Source organism: Convolutriloba macropyga, chromosome 13 (assembly GCF_964194025.1).
Source record: "Convolutriloba macropyga chromosome 13, txConMacr16.3, whole genome shotgun sequence".
Lineage (NCBI taxonomy): Eukaryota > Metazoa > Xenacoelomorpha > Acoela > Convolutidae > Convolutriloba > Convolutriloba macropyga.
This window is the reverse complement of record NC_134480.1, coordinates 22,774,625-22,800,175: the sequence shown is the minus strand read 5'-3', so window position 1 is coordinate 22,800,175 and position 25,551 is coordinate 22,774,625. Positions and strand designations below refer to the sequence as shown.

General features: G+C 35.2%; 2 protein-coding genes across 2 annotated transcripts in view; both read left to right on the top strand.

Moving 5' to 3' along the window:
- Positions 1-7,070, top strand: part of LOC142351841 (uncharacterized) — a 21,295-nt gene extending 14,225 nt beyond the window's left edge. The window contains exons 4-5 of the mRNA XM_075404056.1: positions 3,969-4,082; positions 6,632-7,070. Coding sequence (XP_075260171.1) covers positions 3,969-4,082; positions 6,632-6,988 — 471 coding nt within the window. The 3' untranslated portion in view covers positions 6,989-7,070. The remainder of the gene's footprint in view (positions 1-3,968; positions 4,083-6,631) is intronic.
- A 16,642-nt stretch (positions 7,071-23,712) lies between these two features.
- LOC142351956 (uncharacterized) overlaps positions 23,713-25,551 on the top strand; it is a 60,803-nt gene continuing 58,964 nt past the window's right edge. The window contains exon 1 of the mRNA XM_075404244.1: positions 23,713-23,793. The gene's annotated coding sequence lies outside the window, so the exon portion shown is untranslated. The remainder of the gene's footprint in view (positions 23,794-25,551) is intronic.

The window sequence follows — 25,551 nt, the reverse complement described above, 5'->3', positions numbered from 1 at the left end:
GCACCGTCGGTATGTTCATTGCTCAAACGCAGCAAAGTTATCGGTATGTTCGGAATGTATAATTTCTTTTCCCGAGCACCCAGGTTGAGGAGTTCAGACCGAAGTGATCTCTGATCAGACCATCTCCGATTGCGCACCTGCGCATCGTCTGCTCAGATTACATAGTGTCAAAAAATCATCTAGCGCGAGAAAGTTTGCAATAGTCTGTAACTTGTCTGATCAGAGATGACCTAGGATGTTCTAGGATGTTGCTTCAATCAGAAGTGACTTTGAGCGCGCGATAGCATGATCAGATGACGTTTCGAACACATGGGAATGTGATCAGAGGAGTAGTTTAAAAACGCCAAGATATAAATGTTGTGAGATACAAAATTACTTACAAAGTTGTTATTTATGTAATATACCGCTCTATACTTTATAACAAAAAACCATCTTAGCTATATTGTCCACAAATTCAGTAAGAACAAGAAAATAAAGAGTTTGAAAATCAGAATTTGATATATTATTACAACTAAAAATGAGGAATGATCAGATTTGTCCGTTTATACCCACTGTTTTTTTTCTGCACATAGTAGTCATAAAAGACGTGTCATAACACAAAACAAACAATCCATTGTTAATCAAGGGGCTCAAAATTTGGAGAAAGCGCTAAAAAAAGGAAAATTAGATTTTTTCAACAAGTGTTTGAACTTTAGCAGTGACTGTATAACTATTACAAACTAATTTTTTAAATAAAATATGTGTAAGATTTACGATGCCAAATCTCTGATCTGGCAGATCTTTTCCGCTCTCAGTACGATATGCGACCCCAGCTAAAGAGAACTTGTCATTCAATAGTTATCCGCTCTATAAAATTATGACCAAATGTGCTATTGGGAGTTGCAAACAAATAATCTCCTCCAACTAATCTGGTGGGGTTGCTAAACAAAAGATCCGAATAATATAAAAGAAACACTGCATTTCTCCTAATGTCTATAACAGTTAAGACATTGCAAAACTTTACAGAGGTATGCAGTGCAGAAAAAAATTAGCCATGAACAAAGAGAAGAGCTTTGACTAATGAATTGTTTTCTGAGAATAGAAAAATGCCCGATTATATAGTGGACGGTAAGGTAGTATCAAAAATTCAACACACATATGAACTAATGTTAATTGAACTTAAAATCGTTTTAGATTATTGGACTTCTTTGAATATTGTTTGGGTCCTTCTTGTAATATTTATGAAGAAATCGCTTGTACTTGTCCCTTGTACAATGTATGACATAAATAAGTATGATCTTGGCATAGAATTGTCTTCAAGATTCTCTCTCGTATTAAGATTTTTATTATCCAAAATGCATTCTGAATTAGGTTGGAACTTTTTGATGATGGCTGTTGTATGTTAAAACTTGCGTTTGCTAAATTCAAAAGTGGCAAGATAGCCGAGAGGTAAGGTGTGTAATTCACATGCCAATGATTCAGAATTCAATGCCCTGCCTCCGTGAAGCTCTCTGTGTGAGGATGATCTCTTACTTAACCATAGCTTCAGGTTGACCATAGCTTGACCAATGTTGGCTGCAATAATGGTACCACGTGAAAGTTTTAGACGCAAAAAAGTGACCGTATAGAGCAAAAAGAGCAATGCTGCTCATTCAAAGAACAGTCTGAAATATGGGGGAAAATAAACAAAAGTACAGCTGAGAAGAACAGACCGCTGTGGCCTAATGCAGTTCCGCTGTGATAACCCAGGAACCAAAGTTATTTTTATTTTTTTTTAAAATAATCAAAAAGCGGAATTTCTCGATTTTTTGATGTTATGACAGTAAGTGGCAATTTAATTGATATGACGGTTTTTGTTCAGTTTTATATGACAGTAAGTGTCAGTCCTGTATTTAAAAAAAACAAGATTGGTTGCATAACTTGCCTGATCATACGATCTGAGGTGAGTCGCATTGTTGACTTCAAAAACAATCCTTGGTTTCCCAATTCAGTTTGTTCTCTAATTTTTATGGCTCTCTGATTTTCAATGGTTGTTAAATGTCTTAAATGTATGATATTGGCAAGTAAACCACACGAATGTTGAGCATGACTGAGAAAAATGCGTTCAAATGGGATTTATGTATGAAGTCGGAATTGTTGTCCTGAGTACAAATTTGCATTCATTGTCCTGATTCGTTTATGGCGAACAACAGTCACTTAATATTGTTATTTGAACACATTGTCAATAATAATTTCTGACTTTGAACATATTATTTGTCACCAAATTTTAATGTCGTTGCTGTCTAGAATTCGAAATGACAAAAACAATAAACTCAGCTTTGCCCGGATTTGTTTTTTGGTGATGTAAACCAAAAAACGGCATGCACTGTTCCGTGTTCTGCTTAAAATCGCCTTCGCACTTCAAAACTTAATCGAAAAACTGTATCAACTGCGTATTGTAAACTTTCACATGAAAAAAAAACCATTGAGATCAGTAACTTTAAACTGAAAAAAGGACCTCAAATTATTCACTGTTGACTTTTTTGAGCAATTTACATATTCTGATTTCCATACCCTTAACAATATTGATTATCATTCTTGGTGGTCTGTTTGAAAGATGGGTTTTCCAGTTAAACAAACGAGTGCATTTGTTGCAGAACATTTTTTTTTCGAAAATCAGTGTTTTTAATTTCAAGACAAAATTTTTGTTTAAAAGGGTTTTCAAAACTTCTGCTGATACTAGTGTCAACCAAATTGTTCGATGATGTAAAAGAAGAACACGAAGTGCTGTCGGCTCCTTTCAACTCAGCATTGAATGCTTTTGGTTTAAAAAAACTGCTACTAAAAATATGCTCGTCAGCACCAGTTGCTTAAAGAAATGCAAGTAGGAAACAACAACAACATTCAAACTTTGCAGCAATTTTAACAGAAATATTGTTATTGGGTCGCGCATTTGAAAAGTTCCTTAATTGATTTCTAGTTCCAAAATTTTTTCTTTGTATAAGATATATTAGTTTAGAATTGAGTATATTGGCTTTTTTAGACGTTTCTTTACAATTTTACTGAAACATCTTTTAGATTACAGAGCTGGTGGCATTCTTACGGAAGAGTTTATTACTTAATTGTTCAGATTCTTTTTTTCTGCTCTCAGGTTGAGCTTTCAATTAATTGATATAGAAATTTTTCATTTTTTTTGATACGCAGCGCATATTTCGGTTTTCAGTTCTGAAAACTCGTGAGATGGTTCTGAATCTGAATTGAGTTTTTTTACTTACCAGGTTTTGGTTCCGGGTATTTTTGTATTAATTGTAATAAACTAATTAGCCAGGTAGAATTGTGACTGGCAGTTTCGTATAAAAGTGCAAAGAATGAGACATGTTAGTGCTTGCTTTCCCAGTTCTCTCTTTCAATGTGGCTTAGCATTTCATCTGCGACAGTATTTATGTAAAATTTCCAATCTAATTTTTTGAGATTCTTCGAAATCTTTTGGGTTGTACTTCTTCCATCATAAATTTGTTTTTTAATGATTTTGCTCATGTGCAGTTTTTTTCGCGAGAATTAATAAATGGGCAAAATGATCTGTGTTATTGATTATGATACTTGATTATAATGAAGGGATTCTTGTTCGTCGATAATATTAAAGATACATTGGGGAGCTCGACCTATCCTTAATTCTAGTTACTTGCAATTTTTTACACCTTTAGATCGTAAGGGTTTTGAACGATTTGTTAGTTTTGTATTACTTTGTTTTGCAAATAGATGAAATTATGGTCGCCAATCAAAGTTGTTCTTATTTTTATCTGTAATTGCGTTATCAACTGATCTGGTGTGTGTGTGTGTGTGTGTGTGTGTGTGTGTGTGTGTGTGTGTTTGTTTGTTTGTTTGTTTGTTTGTTTGTTTGTTTGTTTGTTTGTGTCTGTGTGTGTGTGCATGTGTGTGTGAGTGTGAGTGTGTTGTATTTGTATGACGTGTGTCTATTGTGTGCGCAGACACGTGCGTTGCTAGTTTAGGTTGCTCTGCTGGACTCGACCCACTGTGCCATTTTGACCACTCCAGACAAGGGGCCAGAGTTTGGTCGGATGGTAGTGAAAGAAGACAGAAACTGCTCCAATTTACACAAACAGGTTTGTCATCAGCAAAACAACTTCTGAGGCATATGGTAGGATCTCACTCAAGGTTTCAGAGATTCACCGATGAGGTGGTAGAAGTGACTCAACTTATAACTTCTGGGTTTAGCCTCATTTAAGAAGCGGTCAAAAACGATCAATTCATTTGAAAAAGAACCTGTCTAAAAACTGTCAAAAACTATCATACTGGTTTGAAAAACATGGGTTTTGAGTGTTTTTCTCTAAAAGTACTGGTGAAAAACGCTCATTTCTATTTTTTCATGGGCATTTACAAGTGTAGAGCAATATTAATGGGGCAAAATGATCTGTTTGTGTTAGTGAACAAGGTAATTCATTATGAAAAAGGTAATCGTGTTCGTGAACAACATGGACAGGGGAGCTAGACTCATTCTTAACTTTAGTTATTGGCAAACTATTAAACCTTTAGGAGAATGTTTAGTTCGGTATAAATTTTGTTATCTTGTTATCTTGAACTTCGAATAAAATTCCCGGTACTTAATGTCATAGTCCCATTACTTGGAATCATGAATTAAAAAAAAACAGTTTAATCCAATTATCAGACCATAAAATAATTTCCTCTCCAAATTCTTGCCTTACAATGTCTATGCAAAGTTTCCAACGTACAACGTGAAGATTTACAGGGCAACTGAAAACCAAAATCGTAAATTTTCAATGACATCTAGCATATCATTTAGTTTCCAAAATTGTCCTTTCAGTTCTTTTTCCATGGCTTGTGCAACAAAAGAACCAGTTAAAACTCATTGTTCTTTATAATACTGAATTTGAGTTTTTTGAAATCTGATGTTGTTTTTTCTGATAGCAGAGAGAAACTCACTTTTATAAGCTGGAACATCATCATTGATCGTCAAAAAGGATTTGCAGGACGACACTTTTAGATAAAAGAAATTAGAAAAAAATGGTTTCGATGTTTGAGATCGGTGGACTGGTCGTATTTTCGACAATGAAACCAGGTTTAAATTCCTCATTTTATTTGCTTTTCCTAGTTTTTTAATCAACGTTTGTTACTATCCCATTCAAAGTTAAAGTTGAATACTATAATTGACTTTAAACAGTTGCGTTGAGTGAAGAACTTTAGTCTTATCCAGTGAGATTTTACTAAGCACACTCAAAACTTTTATTCCACAAGCCCTTCTCTTCCACTTTTTCATCATATTGTAGTTTGCTATCAATAACTACGCCAAGATACTACACACTAGGTGATTCCCCTATTTTTTTGTTGTTGACATTCAAAGCGGTTTTTGTCAACCTCTTCTAAGAGAAAATAGTTCAATCTGTTTTTGTTTTTTCACCCTTAACTTGGACTTTGAAAAAAAGTTTTTAATTTTTAGATGTTATGTTGAAGCTTTAGTTTTGGCAAAGCTTCATCATGGTTCGATGTCAAAAGAAAATTGTCATTTGCATACGGGCCGACTGAGCAATCTTTCAAAGCTATACAAAATGATTGAATTTCATTTAGGACATTTTTTGAGTTTTTCTACTCAAAAAAATTCTGTATTAAATTGGTAGCATGCTCCTCAGAACCTAAATATTCAAGTCTCCTTAATATTTTTCTCGTAATTTATCTAGACAAAAGAAAGATAAAAATGCATCTGTTATTCTTTTCTATCGTTAATTTCTATTGTTATTTTTCTCCAGATTTCAAGGCAGTATCAATTGTTGGAATTTGTTTTCTGTAACCAAACACGCTGGTAAATTGCAGTTAGTTGTTCCTTTTCTAAGAAAGCTCTTATTTGCAATATTAACGTTTTTTCAAAAATTTTGAGCAAAGAGGAAGTCACTGATATGGGTCTACACTTGATTGGATTTTAAGCATTTCTGTTTTTGAAAAGAGGAGTTACACAGGCTTTTCTTTCAGATGCTAAGGGAACTTTCCTTCTGCGATGAATTGATTAATGGGATAACAGAGGGGTTCCACTAGCTCTGCTTTAACCATCTTTTTTTGCCCTTTTAAGTATTTACGAAATAACCAGAGGTTTATTTGTATCTACTGATTCTATGAGCACATTAGTTTTTTTGCAACGGAAATAAAAACAATTTTTCAGGGCAGTTTTAAGAAAATTGATCCTTTTTTCGCAAGCCAATGAAATCCCCGAGAGTGGAAGATCTGTATAAAGGTAGCCCATATATATCCATGCATAGGCAATCCATACATCAGAGCTGCGGCTAGGGTAACGTCTCAACCAAGAGATTTGTTAAAATTTAGATCTTTCAGCGATTCTGAAAGAAAGAGATTCCGAGAAAATTAATACAATAAATTATACTGCGAGCAGTTTGCCCATGTCTTAGCGGCCCGTGGGAAATCACATGAACAAATCATAGCCGATCATTTTAGTGCGATTTCTGGGTCTTTTTTCTGATCTATTAACTTACCTTAAAACAAGGAAATATTTATTAAGCGCAAAAATTAGCAATAAGCTACTTAAAAAAATAATATTCGTTTTTTCTATTTTGATTTGCCGGAAACAGAAATTCTATGATAAGAGGCATCTACCATTTTCAATAAATTTGCGCTTGCAAAATTTCAGGTGAAAGTGGCTATTCTCGACCAACTACTACCTACATTCAGGCGTGAAAAGATTCAACAAGCCGTTATCAAAATTGACATAGAAGGTTCCGAGGCCAAGGCCATCCTTGGTGGGTCCAAACTCCTACAAGAAATCGATATCCCATTTATTCAAATGGAAGTTGACAAGACGCTGAAAAAGCTGAATGAAAATGGAACCCAAGAAAAAAAATTAGTTGAGAAGTTTTTGGAGATGATGAAACAGTTGAACTATGTTGCAAGTCCTATGAGCAAAGATTGGAAAACTAAAAGACTTAATATGGAGGATGTTAGTCATTGGCCCGCTGATGTTTTATGGCATAAAAAGAGTGCTTTTTGAAAATAATCATTACAAGCGCCTACTGGTTGCATTTTTTGAGTAAATCTGTTTTCAAATTTTGCATCTTAATACATTTTAAAAATGGACTGTCCTTACTTATAATTAATATTTTTAATTGGTATGTAAGTCGCTGCCGCTTTGTTTGAAAGTAGGTTTATTTTGGAACCGGTAGACTCCTGTAATGTTTCTTCTGCAGTCGGCGAATCGGCCAACAATGGGTTTAGCCGACAGTTAAAATGAGAATTTAAGCCGAAAACCCGACCACGCACCAATTGTAATAGTTGGGCGTACAACGAATAATTCCGCACTAATGCGAAAGAACTGCATTTTGAAAAAAAAACAAATTGTTAATTATCTTCTTTGGCCGGAAAACGTTCTCATGAAGCTTCTATGTTTTTTTTTCCAAAATAAAAAGAATGGTAGAATTGAACTGTAAAAAAATTCCACGACTTAAATTTATAAACCATAATCCGTGAACTATCAGCTAAATATCTAATTTTTTGCTTGTCGACTGAGCCCCTAATCGGCTAATAATTATAGTTATTCCTATCGTATACGCTGTTTCTTTTCAAATGGTCACTTCTCAGCACTATGAAATATCGCTTTAACATTTATTGATTTGTTTAATTTCTGATATGATATTAAATGCATATGATCAAGTTAATAGTTTTTAGAATATATTACTATACAGCTAAGACACGAAATCTATCGAGCAGATTCAGTAAAACAGAACTAAAAAAGAACAAGATAACTGGAAGTATTTTTCCCTTAACATAATGGATAAATGCCATGTTCGTATCTGTCAGCCCTATTAATAGAATGAAGAAAATTGCGAAAGATTTGGAAACGGTTCTTTGTAACGGTTGTTCGCACATTTATGACAATGAAATCTTTAAACTGCTCAGTTCCTGTTTCACAGCTTTCAAACCTGTCCAGATAATGCGTTTTTTGTAGAAATGGCTTTTTTGGTTGTACAACTGCTTTATGTAGACTTTGCGTGTATAAACAAATTTCAGAAGCTCCAGCAAGTTACAAAAAGCTTGACGTCCAAAACTGCCTAACTGCCCTGGCTAATGACTGGAGCAAAAAATTTTAATGGAGAATGAGTCATCATTTTTGGGGACATTTCTCGGATGCATAAATTGCAAGTTGCTAAAACAGCACTTTGCTCCCTTCTCTTGTTCTCTTATTTGGTGAAGACGAACAAGTGAAACCGGATAATTGAACCGCTTCAAAGTAAAAAAAAATCCTCTCAGGAGACTGTTAATGCTCGGAAGCAGTTTGAGAAAAACAAAGGCAGTTCTCTTTCTAATAAGTCTGAGTAACCTAAGTTATGCTGTGCAATCAATAAGTGTTCGAACATGAATATTAGCCTGCCGAGAGATTTAGTGCCTTAACGATAGTGATATTGCTAGCAAATGCTGGGCACAAGGCCAGACGGAGACAAAGACTTGTGTTCTAACAATTTAGAGAAAAATAGGGCAGATTTTTTCTGAACAATTGCGAAAAATCAAAAGGTTTTGATATTGTGAGGTGACAAGAAAAATGGACTTTGAAGGGAAAACAAAAGATAAACAAATAGGTTCTAAAAGCCTCATTCACTGTTGTATGTTTTTTCCACGTGCATTTTAACTCTTCATTACAAAATTATCGACTGAGTTGAGCAGCCTCGGGGTTTCAGAGCCTGGCATTTTTTGCCTTGATTCTCTATTATAATTTACTGTCAACTAACTGTCAACCATCGATTTGATTTTAAAATTTTACTGCAATTCACTAAGAATTAATTTGAAAAAATCCTCCGACTTGCATTTTAAAATTAATGTCACAGACTCGTACAATAAAAGTGTTCACTTCGTGTTTTCTGCATTATAGCAAATCTACTAGAGATGTGTTTCCAATTTTAGTTTCCGTTTTTGACTTCGTGTGATGTTTATGTAGCAATAATGCAAACCAGCTAAATGCGTCATTAAATCGTGAAGAAAACCATTAAATAATGAGGGCTTGCTGCGCTCTCTCAAGGAGTTGATATTAACATTGGTTTTGTCTACCGTTTAAACTCATCCTTATTCTGGAGAAATTTTTCTATGGTCTTCAAAATACTTTGATATGAGGGTTTTAATATTTTTAGGCGTTTAGAAGGAAAAAAACGGAATGAAAAACTAGCGTACCTATCTGATGATAAGGGAAGTTATACTTTTTCCTTAAAAATTGCTTTTGTCTCATCAATAAGCTCAGTTTTTTTAACTTATGGTACCGCAAAAACATTTATTCAGCTCAACGTGAATGAACAATGCGAGATAAGAAAAATATTTAATTTTTCAGACACACTGATCAAAAGAAGTAATTTGCCTAATTATTGGCGATGGGTAGTAATAACGACCTGTACGTTATTGATAACGACCCTACGTTAGAAAAAATGTTTGACAAATATATAACTTCAAAATAAATTTTATCCGAAAAAATAAGTTTTAGCAGGAGACTTTGATGATTTTACGGTCACGATGAAATTGACTACTTCGATAGTAGAAGAATCGAGACAACATTTCTTCGTTCAGAAAAACTCTAATGTAAACATGCATTTCTGGTAAGTTTATAATGTATTTAAAGCCTGAAAAAATAATTCCAGCAAGCTAAAAACAACGGGGTTGTTGTGGTGGGACAATGGTAAGAAAAAGGCTATTCCAATTAAGCGCAAAACTTGGAAACACAGCCCACTTTAAAGCAGTCTATTGTGAAAGGGACAAAAATCGAAAATTATTTATTTTATAGCTAGATTTGGCAACCTGAAGACAGGTTATTTCAAGGTACCTGTGTATCAAAAATATAACACAATTCTTCCTTTAATAGATAAGTTTTCGATAGCCGCAGCATTTGTAGCGACCTTTGAGAGATTTTATTTGTTGCAGCATCAAGAAGAAAACAGACTAACGTTCTCTGAAAACGTTTTATTTTGCAGTCTTTTCGTTTGCTAACTGTGAAAAGAATTCGAACAGCACCTATTAAAGTGATTTCACAAAAACTTTGACAACAGAATAATTCTAATAAATTGTATCCAGAAAATAAAAATGAGCATTAGACTTTGTTGGCGGCTATTTTACGGTCAGTGTGAGTTGAAGATGTTGAGTTTTTATTTTTTTATTAAAGGTAATATAAACATGGATAATTGGTAATTTTACATTGTTTTTAGAACCTGCAAAAAGTGCTTCCCATAAGCCGACCTTAACAGGAGTTGCTGTCGAATAAAGGTAAGAAAGGGCCTCTGCAGATTATTCGCAAGCTCTAAGTTTCAGAGAAAAGCTTACTTTAAAGAAGTCTATTGTGAAAAGGATGAAAAATTGGAGATTATAAACTCTTAAATTAGCTTTGGCAGCCTAAAGGCAGAGATTAACACAGGGCATCTGTGTATTGAAGGTTCTTCTTTTAACGCATAGATTTTGGATAAGCATTTTAAGCGACTTTTGAAAGTTTTTATTTGTTGCAGCATCAAGAGGAAAGCGAACTAAAGTTTTCTTTAAAATCCTTTGTTTGTGCAGTCTTCAGAAACTTTTTGTTTTCTAACTGCCGAGAAGAAATGACTGCAACCAACAGTTTCACATAATCATGTTTACTCTTCAATGCCGATTAGGATTCAAAATCAGCACTTCAGGATTAAAAAGCTGCCTGTAAGGCGTCAGACCGATGGGTGAACGAAGAGCACAGTTGTTTTTGTGTTTTAAATATCTTGTTTGTTTTATATTTTTGTTTTAATCATTATCATGAACTTATCCTCTGTTTTCCACAGTAAACTAACCATTCGCAAATAGTTTTTCTGAAAATACTTTGCAAAAATTTCATGTCTGATTTCAACCAAACGAAAGTTTATATCCATTCCTTTGTCATTTTAATTTTAATTAGAAATTGAGGTATCCATAAAAAATTTTTCATCAAAACAAAGCAAAAAAGCCATCGTAATGATCTACAAAATTAGCAAAACAAGAAACCGATTTTGGTTTATTTGGAAAAATTTGCACAATTTCACTGTGTCATTTGATAGAGTCTCAGACAGTGACTTGAGCCCAAGCACTTTGTTTGGAGGCACCCGTTGTCATTGGAAAACACTCAGTTAGATTGTTTTTGTAAAAATTATATCATGTTTTTACATTCAAGAGAAAACACTTCTGGTAAGGTCAGTTTGTGTAGAAGAGTTGTTCACTCTCTTTAAGCGGAATATATCTGGTTTATGCAAGAGTTAAGAAAAAATTCGAGTTCAAATTTTTAGCGGTTGACTTTTTAGCATTTGCATCATTGGACAATTACTATCTTGGAATTGACGCACACAAGATCAAAGTTCGCAAACTGGAATCGGATATAACATTTGTCTATGGGTAGCTTGGTTAAACTTACTTCCCGTACCAAAAAATGACGAACGAAAACCTCTACAGAAAAAAAAACACGCGAAGGAACGGTTGCAGGGCGGACGTTGATGCAGCAAGTTCTTTTCATTTTTCCAACTCCTAAACAGCCATTCACTTGGGCGAGGTATCCACGACTCGTCCCAATGATCATATTCCACGTTGCGTCAAGTTCTTCAGTACACATTCCAGGTTGCTGTTTTCAGCAAACGGATCTTCTCTGATCATATTCCTCTGTTCGTCAATGCGGTATTTGTTTCTTGCTCTTCTACGATTTGAAGGTTTCTGTTTTTTTATGTGAAGTCTTCTCGAGGAAGTGAGCCGAAAAATCTTTGAAGAAACGGCTGGGGTTGATTGACTTCTATTTGTCTGCTACGTCTGCTAGATCTGTCATGAGCTGAGAACTAAGTACGTTTTCTGTCTCAATTGCTATTGTCGTACGTCCTCAAGCTTCATGACAACACGTTTCTAGTAAATTAAATTCATGTTCGATACGCCTCTTGTAGCCGGGTGTGCTGTTTAAAAATAGTTCGCACAAAATTAATTATCTCTTTTTGGTCGCTAAATAATGACCAAACAGAAGCCACAACACCTGCAATGATCACTAATTAGTAGTTATAATGTTCGTGTTGAAAAAATTGGTAATTTTTAATTTCTAGCTTTTTTTTTACAAAGAACGTTGTGATTACCTTTTTATAAAGAAGCAGTTATCAGCTCTTTGATGGATTAATGATCAAGAATTTTAAATGTTTCTTTCTTGGTTGATACTCGATATGCATCAGGAAATAACTATGAAGAAGTGTTACCAATCATGAAAAAGGTGCGAAAACAGTTGACCTGCTGAATCACCCTGAGTTGTTTTGTCATTGACTAGTTCTTTCTGCTAACATCGCTGATAACTTCTATTGCAGCTATTTTTTTGATTTTTTGAACAGACAGTTTACATGAATTTTTTGATGGACAACTGATCACTAAGGGTTGGCAATTTATCCAAATTTAAATCAAAGGTTTGGTATTTTTACTGCTTGAATGTAATTTCCAAAACGCAATCTTGTATATCGGTTAAAAGGTTTTTTTGAAATTGTAAAGGTCTGCTTTGTCTTTTTCTTAATTCAGCTAGAGCGCTTTTAATGACTTTGTCTGGTTTTCTCTGTTGCGACAGCCTTGAATTTCTTCAAACTTCTTCCAATCACGAAAAAGGCGCGAAAACACTTGACCTGCCGAATCACCTGGAGTTGTTTTGTCATTGGCTAGTTGTTTTTGAAAACATCGCTGACAACTTCTTAGGCAGCTATATTACGAATTTTTGAACGTATATGGATTTTTGGATGGATAAAAAATCACTAAGGGATGGCATTCTATCCAAGTCCAAATCGGACGTTTGGTATTTTTTACTAATTAAATGTAATTTTATCAACTCAATCTTGTAAATAGGTCCAAAAGTTTGTTGAAAATGCAAATGGAATTTTCGCAACTAATTCTCTGTCCCCAATTTAAGGTTCAAATTGGAGATGTTTAGACTGTTAAATTGAGCAGGTCTTGGAAGTAACACAACACACCAAAAAAAATGTGCTTTTTCCCTTAAAGATAGAAGCTCTGATTGAAGTCGGGTTGCGAAGAAGAAGAACAACTAATTTTGATTTGGAGAATCTACCAAATTATAAGTATTTTATAGTATTTAGATTTTAGTATTTAGTATTTAGTATCCAATAAAATAGAAATAATAGTTAGAACGGTTGTCAAAAGGTGTAAGTTGTTCAGTCTCTCTGTGCAGAGGGCTACTGCTTTATGCAGGAGTTAAGAAGCTTTTTGGCAGATGAATCTTTAGAATTTAGAACATTGGCGAATCGCTATCTTGGAATTGACGCACACAAGATCAAAAGTTGCGAATGGGAATCGAATACAAAATTGCCTAGGGGTAGTCCGACTAAACTATATTCCTGTAGCAAAACAATGAGGAACAAACTTCCCTATTGAAGTAAAACACGTGAAAGCATGGTTGCAGGGCGGGCGTAGATGCAGCAAGTCGTTTTCATTTCTCAAACTCTTAGGCAGCCATTCATTTGAGCGAGGCATCCACGGCTCGTCAAAGAGACCATATTCAACGTAGCGACAAGTTCTTCAGTACCCATTCCAGGTTGCTGTTTTCAGCAAACAGATCTTCTCTGATCTTATTCCTCTGTTCGTCAATGTGGTATTTGTTTCTTGCTCTTCTACGATTTGAAGGTCTTTGTTTTTATGTGAAGTCTCCTCGAGGAATTGAGCCGAAAAATGTTTGAATCAAAAACAAACGGCGGGGGTTGATTGACTTCTATTTTCTATTTTTCTGCTATGTCTGCTACATCCGTCAAGAGCTGAGAACCAAGTACATTTTCTGTCTCAACACTTTTTGTCCTAAGCAAAATTATTTCGTACCTGGGAAGATCAGAATGATGCTTTTGATTTTCGATTTATCTGTTCACCAAGACGTACGTTCTCAAGCTTCATATCGCTGATTACTTCTTCTGCAGCTTTTTGTCAACTTTTTGAACATACAGTTTATATAGATTTTTTGATGGATAACTGATCACTGAGAGGTGGCATTTTATCCAAGATTAAATAAAACGTTTGATTTTTTTTACTGCTTGAATGTAATTTTATCAACTCAATCTAAATCGCTCCAAAAAGTTTGGTGAAAAAGCAGCGGTTATTTTCGCAATTAAGGTCTCTGTCCTTAACTTAAGTTTCACATTGGAGATGTTTAGACTGATAAATTGAGCAAGTCTTAGAAGTAACACAGCACACCAAAAGCAAATGTTGACAAATATATTTTGAGTGTTTCTTCCCTTAGAGAATGACTGAAGTCGGATTACGGGGAGGAAGAACAACTAATTTTATAGAGAGAATCAACCAGAGTAATGGTATTTTATAGTATTTAGTTTTCAGTATTTAGTATTTAGTAACCAAGAAATTATAAATAACGATTAGAACGGTTGACAAAATGTGTAAGTTGTTCAGTCTTTCTATGTAGAGAGCTATTGCATTATGCAGGAGTTAAGAACATTTTTGGCAGTTGACTTTTAGCATTTAGAACGTTGGCGAATAGCTATCTTGGGATTGACGCACACAAGATCAAAAGTTGCGAATGGGAATCGAAAACAAAATTGCCTAGGGGTAGTCCAACTAAACGATATTCCTCTAGCAAAGAAATGACAAACAAACTTCCCTATTGAAGCAAAACACGTGAAAGCATGGTTGCAGGGCGGGCGTAGATGCAGCAATTCGTTTTCATTTCTCCAACTCTTAGGCAGCCATTCATTTGGGCGAGGTATCCACGGCTCGTCAAAGAGACCATATTCAACGTAGCGACAAGTTCTTCAGTACCCATTCCAGGTTGCTGTTTTCAGCAAACAGATCTTCTCTTATCTTATTCCTCTGTTCGTCAATGTGGTATTTGTTTCTTGCTCTTCTACGATTTGAAGGTCTTTGTTTTTATGTGAAGTCTCCTCGAGGTATTGAGCCGAAAAATGTTTGAATCAAAAACAAACGGCTGGGGTTGATTGACTTCTATTTTCTATTTTTCTGCTATGTCTGCTACACCCGTCAAGAGCTGAGAACCAAGTACATTTTCTGTCTCAACACTTTTTGTCCTAAGCAAAATTATTTCGTACCTGGGAAGATCAGAATGATGCTTTTGATTTTCGATTTATCTGTTCACCAAGACGTACGTTCTCAAGCTTCATATCGCTGATTACTTCTTTTGCAGCTTTTTGTCAACTTTTTGAACATACAGTTTATATAGATTTTTTGATGGATAACTGATCACTGAGAGGTGGCATTTTATCCAAGATTAAATAAAACGTTTGATTTTTTTTACTGCTTGAATGTAATTTTATCAACTCAATCTAAATCGCTCCAAAAAGTTTGGTGAAAAAGCAGCGGTTATTTTCGCAATTAAGGTCTCTGTCCTTAACTTAAGTTTCACATTGGAGATGTTTAGACTGATAAATTGAGCAAGTCTTAGAAGTAACACAGCACACCAAAAGCAAATGTTGACAAATATATTTTGAGTGTTTCTTCCCTTAGAGAATGACTGAAGTCGGATTACGGGGAGGAAGAACAACTAATTTTATAGAGAGAATCAACCAGAGTAATGGTATTTTATAGTATTTAGTTTTCAGTATTTAGTATTTAGTAACCAAGAAATTATAAATAACGATTAGAACGGTTGACAAAATGTGTAAGTTGTTCAGTCTTTCTATGTAGAGAGCTATTGCATTATGCAGGAGTTAAGAACATTTTTGGCAGTTGACTTTTAGCATTTAGAACGTTGGCGAATAGCTATCTTGGAATTGACGCACACAAGATCAAAAGTTGCGAATGGGAATCGAAAACAAAATTGCCTAGGGGTAGTCCAACTAAACGATATTCCTCTAGCAAAGAAATGACAAACAAACTTCCCTATTGAAGCAAAACACGTGAAAGCATGGTTGCAGGGCGGGCGTAGATGCAGCAATTCGTTTTCATTTCTCCAACTCTTAGGCAGCCATTCATTTGGGCGAGGTATCCACGGCTCGTCAAAGAGACCATATTCAACGTAGCGACAAGTTCTTCAGTACCCATTCCAGGTTGCTGTTTTCAGCAAACAGATCTTCTCTGATCTTATTCCTCTGTTCGTCAATGTGGTATTTGTTTCTTGCTCTTCTACGATTTGAAGGTCTTTGTTTTTATGTGAAGTCTCCTCGAGGTATTGAGCCGAAAAATGTTTGAATCAAAAACAAACGGCTGGGGTTGATTGACTTCTATTTTCTATTTTTCTGCTATGTCTGCTACACCCGTCAAGAGCTGAGAACCAAGTACATTTTCTGTCTCAACACTTTTTGTCCTAAGCAAAATTATTTCGTACCTGGGAAGATCAGAATGATGCTTTTGATTTTCGATTTATCTGTTCACCAAGACGTACGTTCTCAAGCTTCATATCGCTGATTACTTCTTTTGCAGCTTTTTTTCAACTTTTTGAACATACAGTTTATATAGATTTTTTGATGGATAACGGATTACTGAGAGGTGGCATTTTATCCAAGTTTAATTCAAACGTTTGATTTTTTTACTGCTGGAATGTAATTTTATCAACTCAATCCAAATTGCTCCAAAAAATTTGTTGAAAATGCAGCGTTAATTTTCGCAATTAAATTCTCTGTCCTTAACTTAAGGTTCACATTAGAGATGTTTAGACTGTTAAATAGAGCAAGTCATAGAAGTAACACAACACACCAAAAATAAATGTTGACAAACATATTTTAAGTGTTTCTTCCCTTAGAGAATGATTGAAGTCGGCTTACGGGAGGAAGAACAACTAAATTGACAGACAGAATCCAGCAGAGTAATGGTATTTTATAGTATTTAGATTTCAGTATTTAGCATTTAGTATCAAATAAATTATAAATAATGATTAGAACGGTTGACAAAAAGTGTAAGTTGTTCAGTCTCTCTGTGCAGAGAGCTACTGCATTATGCAGGAGTTAAGAACCTTTTTGGCAGTTGAATTTTTAGCATTTAGAACAGTGGCTAATTGCTATCTTGGAATTGACACACACAAGATCAAAAGTTGGGAATGGGAATCGAAAACAAAATTGCCTAGGGGTAGTCCGACTTAACTATATACCTGCAGCAAAACAATGACGAACAAACTACTCTACTGAACCAAAACACATGAAATGCATTGTTGCAGTGCGGGCGTAGAAGCAGCAAGTCGTTTTCATTTGTCCAACTCTTAGGCAGCCATTTATTTGGGCGAGGTATACACGGCAGGTAAAAGAGACCATATTCAACGTAGCGACAAGTTCTTCAGTACCCAATCCAGGTTGCTGTTTTCAGCAAACGGGTTTTCTCGGATCATATTCCTCTATTCGTCAATGCGGTATTTGTTTCTTGCTCTACTAAGATTTGGAGGTCTCTGTATTTTTTATGTGAAGTCTTCTCGAGGAAGTGAGCCGAAAATTGTTTGAACCAAAATCAAACGGCTGGAGTTGATTGACTTCTATTTGTCTGCTACTTCTGCTACATCTGTCAAGAGCTGAAAACCAAGTACGTTTTCTGTCTCAACCATTATTGTCCTAAGCACAATTATTTCGTACCTGGGAAGATCAGAATGATGCTTTTGATTTTCGATTTATGTGTTCACCAAAACGTACGTTCTCAATCATCATACCACTGATAACTTATTTTGCAGCTATTTTTAAATTTCTTGAACAGACACTTGATATACATTTTCTGATGGATAACTGATCACTCAGAGGAGGCATTTTATCCAAGTTTAAATCAGGTATTTAGTATTTTTTACTGCTTAAATGTATTTTTATCAACTCAATCTTTTAAACCGGTCCAAAAAAATTGTTGAAAATGTAACGGTAATTTTGGCAATTAAGTACTCTGTCCTTAACTCAATGTTCACATTGGAGATGTTTAGACTGTTAAATTGAACAATTCTTGGAAGTAACAAAACATACAAAAAATGAATGTTGAAGAATATATTGTTAGTGCTTCTTCCCTTAGAGAATGATGCTCCTATTGAAGAGTAACGGGGAGGAAGAACAACTAATTTTACAGCAAGAATACACCAGATAAATACTTTTTTTTATAATTTTTAGACTTTATTATTTAGTATCCAATAAAATAAAAAAATAACGATTAGAATGGTTGACCAAAAGTGTAATTTGTTCATGATTTTTTAGCATTTGGAACCTTGGCCAATCGCTATCTTGGAATTGAAGCCCACAAGATCAATGTTCCCGAATTGGAAAAAAAATAAAATGTGTAGGGGTAGTTCGGTTCAATTATATTCCTGTAGCAAAACAATGATGAACAAACGTTTCTACTGAAGCAAAACACGTGAAACCAAGGGTGCAGGGCGGGCGTAGATGCAGCAAGTAGTTTTCTTCTTTCCAACTCCTAAGCAGCTGTTAATTTGGACGAGGGATCCATGACTCGCAAAAGCGACCATAATCCACTTGGCGTCAAGTTCTTCAGTACCCATTTCAGGTACTGTTTTCAGCAAACGAGTCTTCTATGATCAATTTTTTCTGATCGCCAACGCGGTTTATGTTTCTTGCACTTCTACAATTCGAAGTTCTCTGTTTTTTTATGTGAACCCTCCTCGAGGAAGTGAGCCGAAAATGTTTGAACCAAAATGAAACGGCTGGGTTTGATTGACTTCTATTTGTCTGCTACGTCAGCTACAACTGTCAAGAGCTGACAATCAAGTGCAATTTCTGTCTCAACCGTTATTGTCCTAAGGACAACTATTTCGTTCCAGGGAAGATCAGAATGACGCTTTTGATTTTTTGTTAATGTGTTCACCAAATCATACGTTCTCAATCTTCATGAGAAAACGTTTATTTTAAGGTAAATTCATGCTGTTCCTTTGCTGGGCCCTTTGTATTCAAAGGTTTGTTGTTTAAAAATAGTTCGGACAAAATTAGGTATCCCGTTTTCGTCGCTAAAAAGTGACCCAACAACAGTCACAAAACCTGCAATGATAAGCAATTAGTAGTTATAATTTTCGTGTTGAAACAATTGGTAATTTTTAATTAATAGTTTTTTTAACAAAAAACGTTGTGAGTACCTTTTTATAAAGAAACAGTTATCAGCTTTTTGATGCATTAATGATCAAGAATTTTCAATGTTTCCTTCTTGGTTAATACCCCATATGCATCAGGAAAGAACTATGAAGAAGTGTTACCAATCATGAAAAAGGTGCGAAAACAGTTGACCTGCTGAATCACCCGGAGTTGTTTTGTCATTGACTAGTTCTTTCTGCTAACAGCGCTGATAACTTCTGTTGCAGCTATTTTTTCGATTTTTTGAACAGACAGTTTAGATGGATTTTTTGATGGATAACTGATCACTAAGGGTTGGCAATTTATCCAAATTTAAATCAAAGGTTTGGTATTTTTACTGCTTGAATGTAATTTCCAAAACGCAATCTTGTATATCGGTTAAAAGGTTTTTTGAAATTGTAAAGGTAATTGTCGCAATTAAGTTCTCTGTCCTAAACTTAACGTTCAAATTTGCAATCTTTAGACTGTTAAATTGAGCAATTCTTGGCAGTAACAAAACATACCAAAAATAAGTGTTGACAAACATATTTTAAGTGTTTCTTCCCTCAGAGAATGATTGAAGTCGGCTTACGGGGAGGAAGAACAACCAATTTTACAGAGAGAATCTACCAGATTAATAGTGATTTAAAGTTTTCAGATTTTAGTAATTAGTATTTAGTGTCCAATAAAATATAAACATGGATTAGAATGGTTGACAAAAAGTGTAAGTTGTTCAGTCTCTATATGCAGAGAGCTACTGTTCGATGCAGGAGTTGCGGATTTTTTGGTGGTTGAGTTTTTAGCATTTGGAACATTGGCCAATCGCTATCTTGGATTTGACGCATGCAAGATCAAAGTTCGGGAATTCAAATCGAAAATAAAATTTGTCTAGGGGTAGTAAAATTAGATATTCCTGTAGCCAAACAATGACGAACAAACGTCTCTACTGAAGCAAAACACGTGAAAGCATGGTTGCAGGGCGGGCGTAGATGAAGCCAGTTATTTTAATTTTGTCAACTCCTAAGGGGCAGTTCTTTCTGGGCGACGTATCCACTACTCAACCTAGAGACCAAGTTCCTCGTGGCTTCAAGTTCTTCAGTACCCCTTCTAGGTTGCCGTTTTCAGTAAACGGATATTCCCTGACCGATCTCATCTGTTCGTCAGTGCGGTAAAGTACTTTGGGAAAAAGGCTTCCATATTTGATTCTTGCTCTTCTAAGATTTGACGGTCTCTGGTTTTTTTGATGTTCAGTCTCCTGGCAGATCTGAGTCCAAAATCCTTTGAAGAAAAGAAACGGTTGGGTTTGATGTGTTTCTATTTGTCTGGGACGTCTGCTGCAACTGTCAGCGTATGAGAATTAAGTACGTTTTCTATATCAACCATTGTTGTCTTTAGGACAACTGTTTCCTACCTTGGAAGATCAAAACGATGCTTTTGACATTTGTTTCATCTGTACACAAAAAGTATGTTTTCACGCTTCATGAGAACACGCTTCTTTTAAGGTTAATCATGCTGTTGCTTCGGTGGGAATCTTGTAGCCGAGGGTTTGCTGCTTAAAAAGAATTCGGACTGATTCCAATTTCCATTTTTGGTCGCTGAATAATTACCCCTCAACAACTCAAAACCTGAAAAGATTACAAAATAGTAATGACAATGTTCGTGTTGAAATAGTTGATAAATTGTAACTGCTAGCAATTTTTTAGTTTCAAAAAACGTTGTCAGTAGCGTTTTTTAAAGTAAAATTTATCGGTTTTTATTGAAGTAATCATCGAGTGTTTTAAATGTTTCTTTCATGCCTGATCTCCCATATGAATCAGCCATCAGGAATTGTTTTGTCTTTCCTAATTCAACCACAGCGCTTCCAATCACTCCAATAATTGGTTTTTCCGTTCCAATAGCTTGGAATACGGCGCTCGAATGTTTGGTTTTTCTGTTGAAATAGCTTTGAATTTTTCCAATCGCAAAGAAGGCGCGAAAGAACTTGAGCTGCTAAGTCACATGGAGTTGTTTTGTTATTGGCTAGTTTTTTTGCGAATATCGCTGATAATTTTTCTTGCAGTTATTTTTCGATTTTTTGAACGTACAGTTTATATGCATTTTCTGATGGATAACTGATCACTGAGAGGTGGCATTTTATCTAAGTTGAAACAGAAGTTTGGTTTTATTTAGTGCTTGAATGTAACTTCATCAATGCAATCTTGAAAATCGGTGAAAAAATTTTGTTGAAATTGCAAAAGTATTTTTCGCAATTAAGATTTCAAATTTGAGATTTTTAGAATGTTAAATTGAGCAAGTCTTGGAAATAACACAACATACCAAAAATAAATGTTGACAAACATATTTTGAGTGCTTCTTCCCTTAGAGAATGATTGAAGTCGGTATACGGGGAGGAAGAACAACCAGTTTTACAGAGAGAATGTACCAGATTAATAGTACTTTATAGTATTTAAATTTTAGTTTTTAGTATTTATTATCCAATGAAATTATAAATAATGATTAGATTGGTTGACAAATGTAGTAAGTCTGGCTAAATTTACAGATACAAAGAAACCAATTTTAGCAAGCCAATTCGTTAGCCGATTTCTCACTACTATCAATCCAATTTGCTAGCCGATTTTTCACTATTAGCAAGCCGATATTTCAAGGGTTGCAGCTCACAAAGTACAAGCTTGTTTGTTAATATTTTATCTTCTCAACTTCACCACCAGATTGCTGAATTCTGATAAGGCAACACTAACAGATTCGCTAAACTTCTTGATAAACTCATCATGTAAGATAAATATTTCGTTTTTTTTTGCATTTATAGTCAATTAGTATTTTGAATTTTCACACCTGTTATGGATCTTCTATAGCAGGTTCAAAACAATCATAGGGAATACTGGAGCCATCATCAAATGTTGAAATCATACTACTGTCAAAGTCTATGTTTGTTTCCTCTTTTTTTGGGTGGGCAGTCTTTGAAAACTCAAATATTTTCACCACACAAACGTTCTGCACCCGACAGAAAGCCCCAACAATCACTGCAACTGCAAAACGAACTGGAATTGTTTTGTCCTTGTCCAATTTTATGATAACATCATTAACAATTTTTTTGCTGCAATTAATATCGATAATTCAACCTGTATTTCGCAGGCCTCTTCTTTTTTGACGGAAAACCGATCGCAAAGGGGTATTATTCGATCTTAATTTAAGACGTTTTCTATCTCACATTTTCAAATCTTTTTCATAAATGAAACACTATAATGGTTAAGAAGATTTATTAAAATTAAGAAGCTAATTATGAACGATACTCAAGAAAAAAGCAGCTGTTCTCTCACAAAACATCTCATGTTCTGTGAAAGAGGAACTGATCTGAGAAAAGAGCAAGTGACAAAAGACAAAAGTAGCCTTAGAGGTTTTTGATAGCAAAGAGTTTTTGTATAGCAATTTTGACTTCTACGCAAACATTGTTTGTTGCATCGCTATTCACATTTTTTTAATCAGATTTCATGTCAATGCTAGCTCCGTCTAGCTTCGGATTTCAATAATTCCCGTTTATTTAAGGTTCTCCGCAGAACTTTTGCAGTTTTGTTTGTTCGTGGATTTCTCTTTCAGATGTTTTGATGAACAGAAGCACAGAACATAATTTATAAAGGTAACTTTTAGTCAATACTTCTCACATTTTTTTCCCTGGTTCGTTTCTCAAAAAAAATTGAGAGAGTAAGTTGAGAATTATGCTTCTTTATTTGCCTTTCATGTAATCAAAAGACTGCTGGTATTCAATTCTGAGTAAAAAATGCTCATATGAACGACATGTAGTTTTTAGGTTCGCTATGATGACCATTGACAGAAAACTTTGGTTCACTTAGTCAGTACGGTCAGCACTAACTGTTAGTACTACCTGTCAGTACTAACTTTCAGTACATATTGTGGTGAGGCGCACTCACCATTTGGCGTTGATGAGCGGATCCGTGACAATCAACATCATCAACATCGTTCAACAAAAGAAAGAAAACGGACCGGACCTATCAAATTATCATATATGGAATGGTGAAATCGCTTCTTGAGATTAAATCGCCTATTTACAGTTCAGGCTTGGTCAGCGTGTTTTAGTCCAATCCCGACGGCTATCTTTCAAGATCTTGTAAAATGTACGATTATCCTGCAGTGTCGGGCAAAAGGATGTTTAGTTTGTAAGATCTTACAAGTGTTGCAAGACTGGTATTCTTATCTATAATCTTTCAAGAATCATGCAAGATAAGTGTCTTTTTTCGACTAAGATTCCTTAGGTTTTTCACAGGGTCTTGATAGGCTTGAATTGGACCACAGTAAATATTACAAAACAAATTTCTTTGCGAATTTCGGTCAGTTCTCTGATAATAAAAATCTAAATAGTTCATCCACTTAATTTGATCACTTCAACTGACCGTTACGAGATTAATGGTCTTATTTGAGCTCATGTAGAAAATATGACGAGCCGACATTTTAATATTTTTACATAGCGGAAGTAGATAATTCATTTCTGGGTAGCGGGAATACATTCTCAAGGATGTTTACAAGTCGTTCTCATTTTTACCAACTTGTTTGTATATTTCGGAGTAAGGCCTTTTGAGAAAAGTAGAAAATAAACATTTTTTGGATCAGCTATTGCAAAAATTGATTATTTTGTATTTTGCTTTTAAACATACCTTCATTAAGTTTTTGAAGGAGAAACAGAAATTAGGCGCCAATATAATCGTAATTTTGTGCTTTCAGTCAAAGAGAAAAAACTGCTCTCTATTATACTCGAGCGTTTCCTGTTTTGTTTGGAGCTGCTTTGCTATTAATACAAAAACTTTACATTCAAACGTATATGAAGGTAAGCTTATAAATGCATTCGTTTCAAACAATTAGGGAAGAAAAAGAAAAGGCGACAAATTTGTTTTAGGACGTCTGATAATTCAACTTTTTCATATACTTGTTTGGGTTTAAAAGTAATAGTGTTGTTTGGTGCATAAATTATTAACTGGTCTTTCTGAATTAGCATTATTATCTTCCATTTTTTCGAAAACTCAATTAACCCAAAAAACGCGAGGTTTGTTCTCTTATTTTTTCATTAAAAAAAGCAAAGATGGCTTTTGGTTACTTTCAATTACAACAAATCGAGGTCAAACGCTGGACTTGCAATATAAATTTTTTGATCACCACTTCTCCATTTTGTGCCCCCCCCATCCAATACGTTATCCATCTTCCCGATATAAGATACGTGTTATTACACAGTAAACCACAATATATAACTATTACGCGTGCACCTTGGGGTTTGCAAAAAGTATGCACCTTCTAAGCCCGGGGCGGACGCTCAAACCGAAAAGATACTAACTTCACGTCATTAGCAAAAAACTGATGACGTAGTTCAAATCATGACTGGCTGAAATTTTCATCGGAGTCCAAATTCGGTTTAGTGAGTTTTGAGTCAAATCATAACATGTGAACTTGACCGCTACTACTGACGCCTCTGAAAAAGCAACCTGCGGGGTTCTTTCGCAATCAGACATCCAGTGATAGATGTCTCAAGAAAACTTTCTCCAGCGGCGCAGCACTAATCAAAAATAGAGCAAGATGCACTAGCTATTCTCTTTCAATTTGCCTTTGTGGTTACAAGATTGAAGCAACTTCTTCGAAGTCAATTTACCTTACAAAAGCACCACAAACCACTCAAATATCCCTTGGTAGACAAAAAGATCCCAACAACAGCGTAAGATCAAACTAAAAGAAGGGCCATAGCTTTGATGGGCTTCGACTTTGAGTTGAAGTACACATCTGGAGAGCAGATACCCCATGGAGATGCTTGGAGAAAAATGGACTTCAGCGAAGAAAAGCTTCATTTTTTTATAACATTTTCTTCACTCAGAATGATTTGGTGATATAAGCAGAAATCAGAACGGAACACAAAAAGACTATTCCATGACATAGAAAACGAATGAAGACCTGAAATAATGTTCACAACCAGAAGAAGGATTCGAACAACGGAAAATGGCTCTAACCACACACAATGGAATCATCTTTTGATATTTGCTTCTGACAAAAAAGCACATGTGACACATTCTGGGGAAAATTTAACTCAATCATGTGTCAAAATGGCAACTTGGCACTACTCAATAAGTCCCACCTTCGTCAATAAAGGTAAAATTGACGATTCAAAAACTCATGCAAGCAAAAAAGTCTCTCTGTGGCCAGAGTCCAGTGATTACTATCAGCTTCACATTGACCGAGGTTATGTTAATGAGCAAGTCACCCGGTGAAATAGAAATAAAGGCCTTCACAAAAATATTAGTCAGCACATTGTAGGTGGTGATCTCAAACAGTGTTGTGCCTTAGTCGGAAAATGGAATCTCTCGAACTAACGGAGTAGAGTTAATGGACTAGCTGAAAGAGCAGTTCAGAGTGAGACACAGAGTGATACTACTAGTAATAGCTGATTTCGGCTTCTTGGAGCCTGCGGTCTTCGTGGGAAATGATAAGACGAAGACAGTTATGGTTGTTTTCAATCTCAGTAAAAGCTTGACAAATTCTCGCGTACAATCTTATCACTCAAATTACACAATATTCGTGAGCAACGATTGCAAAAACTGAACCA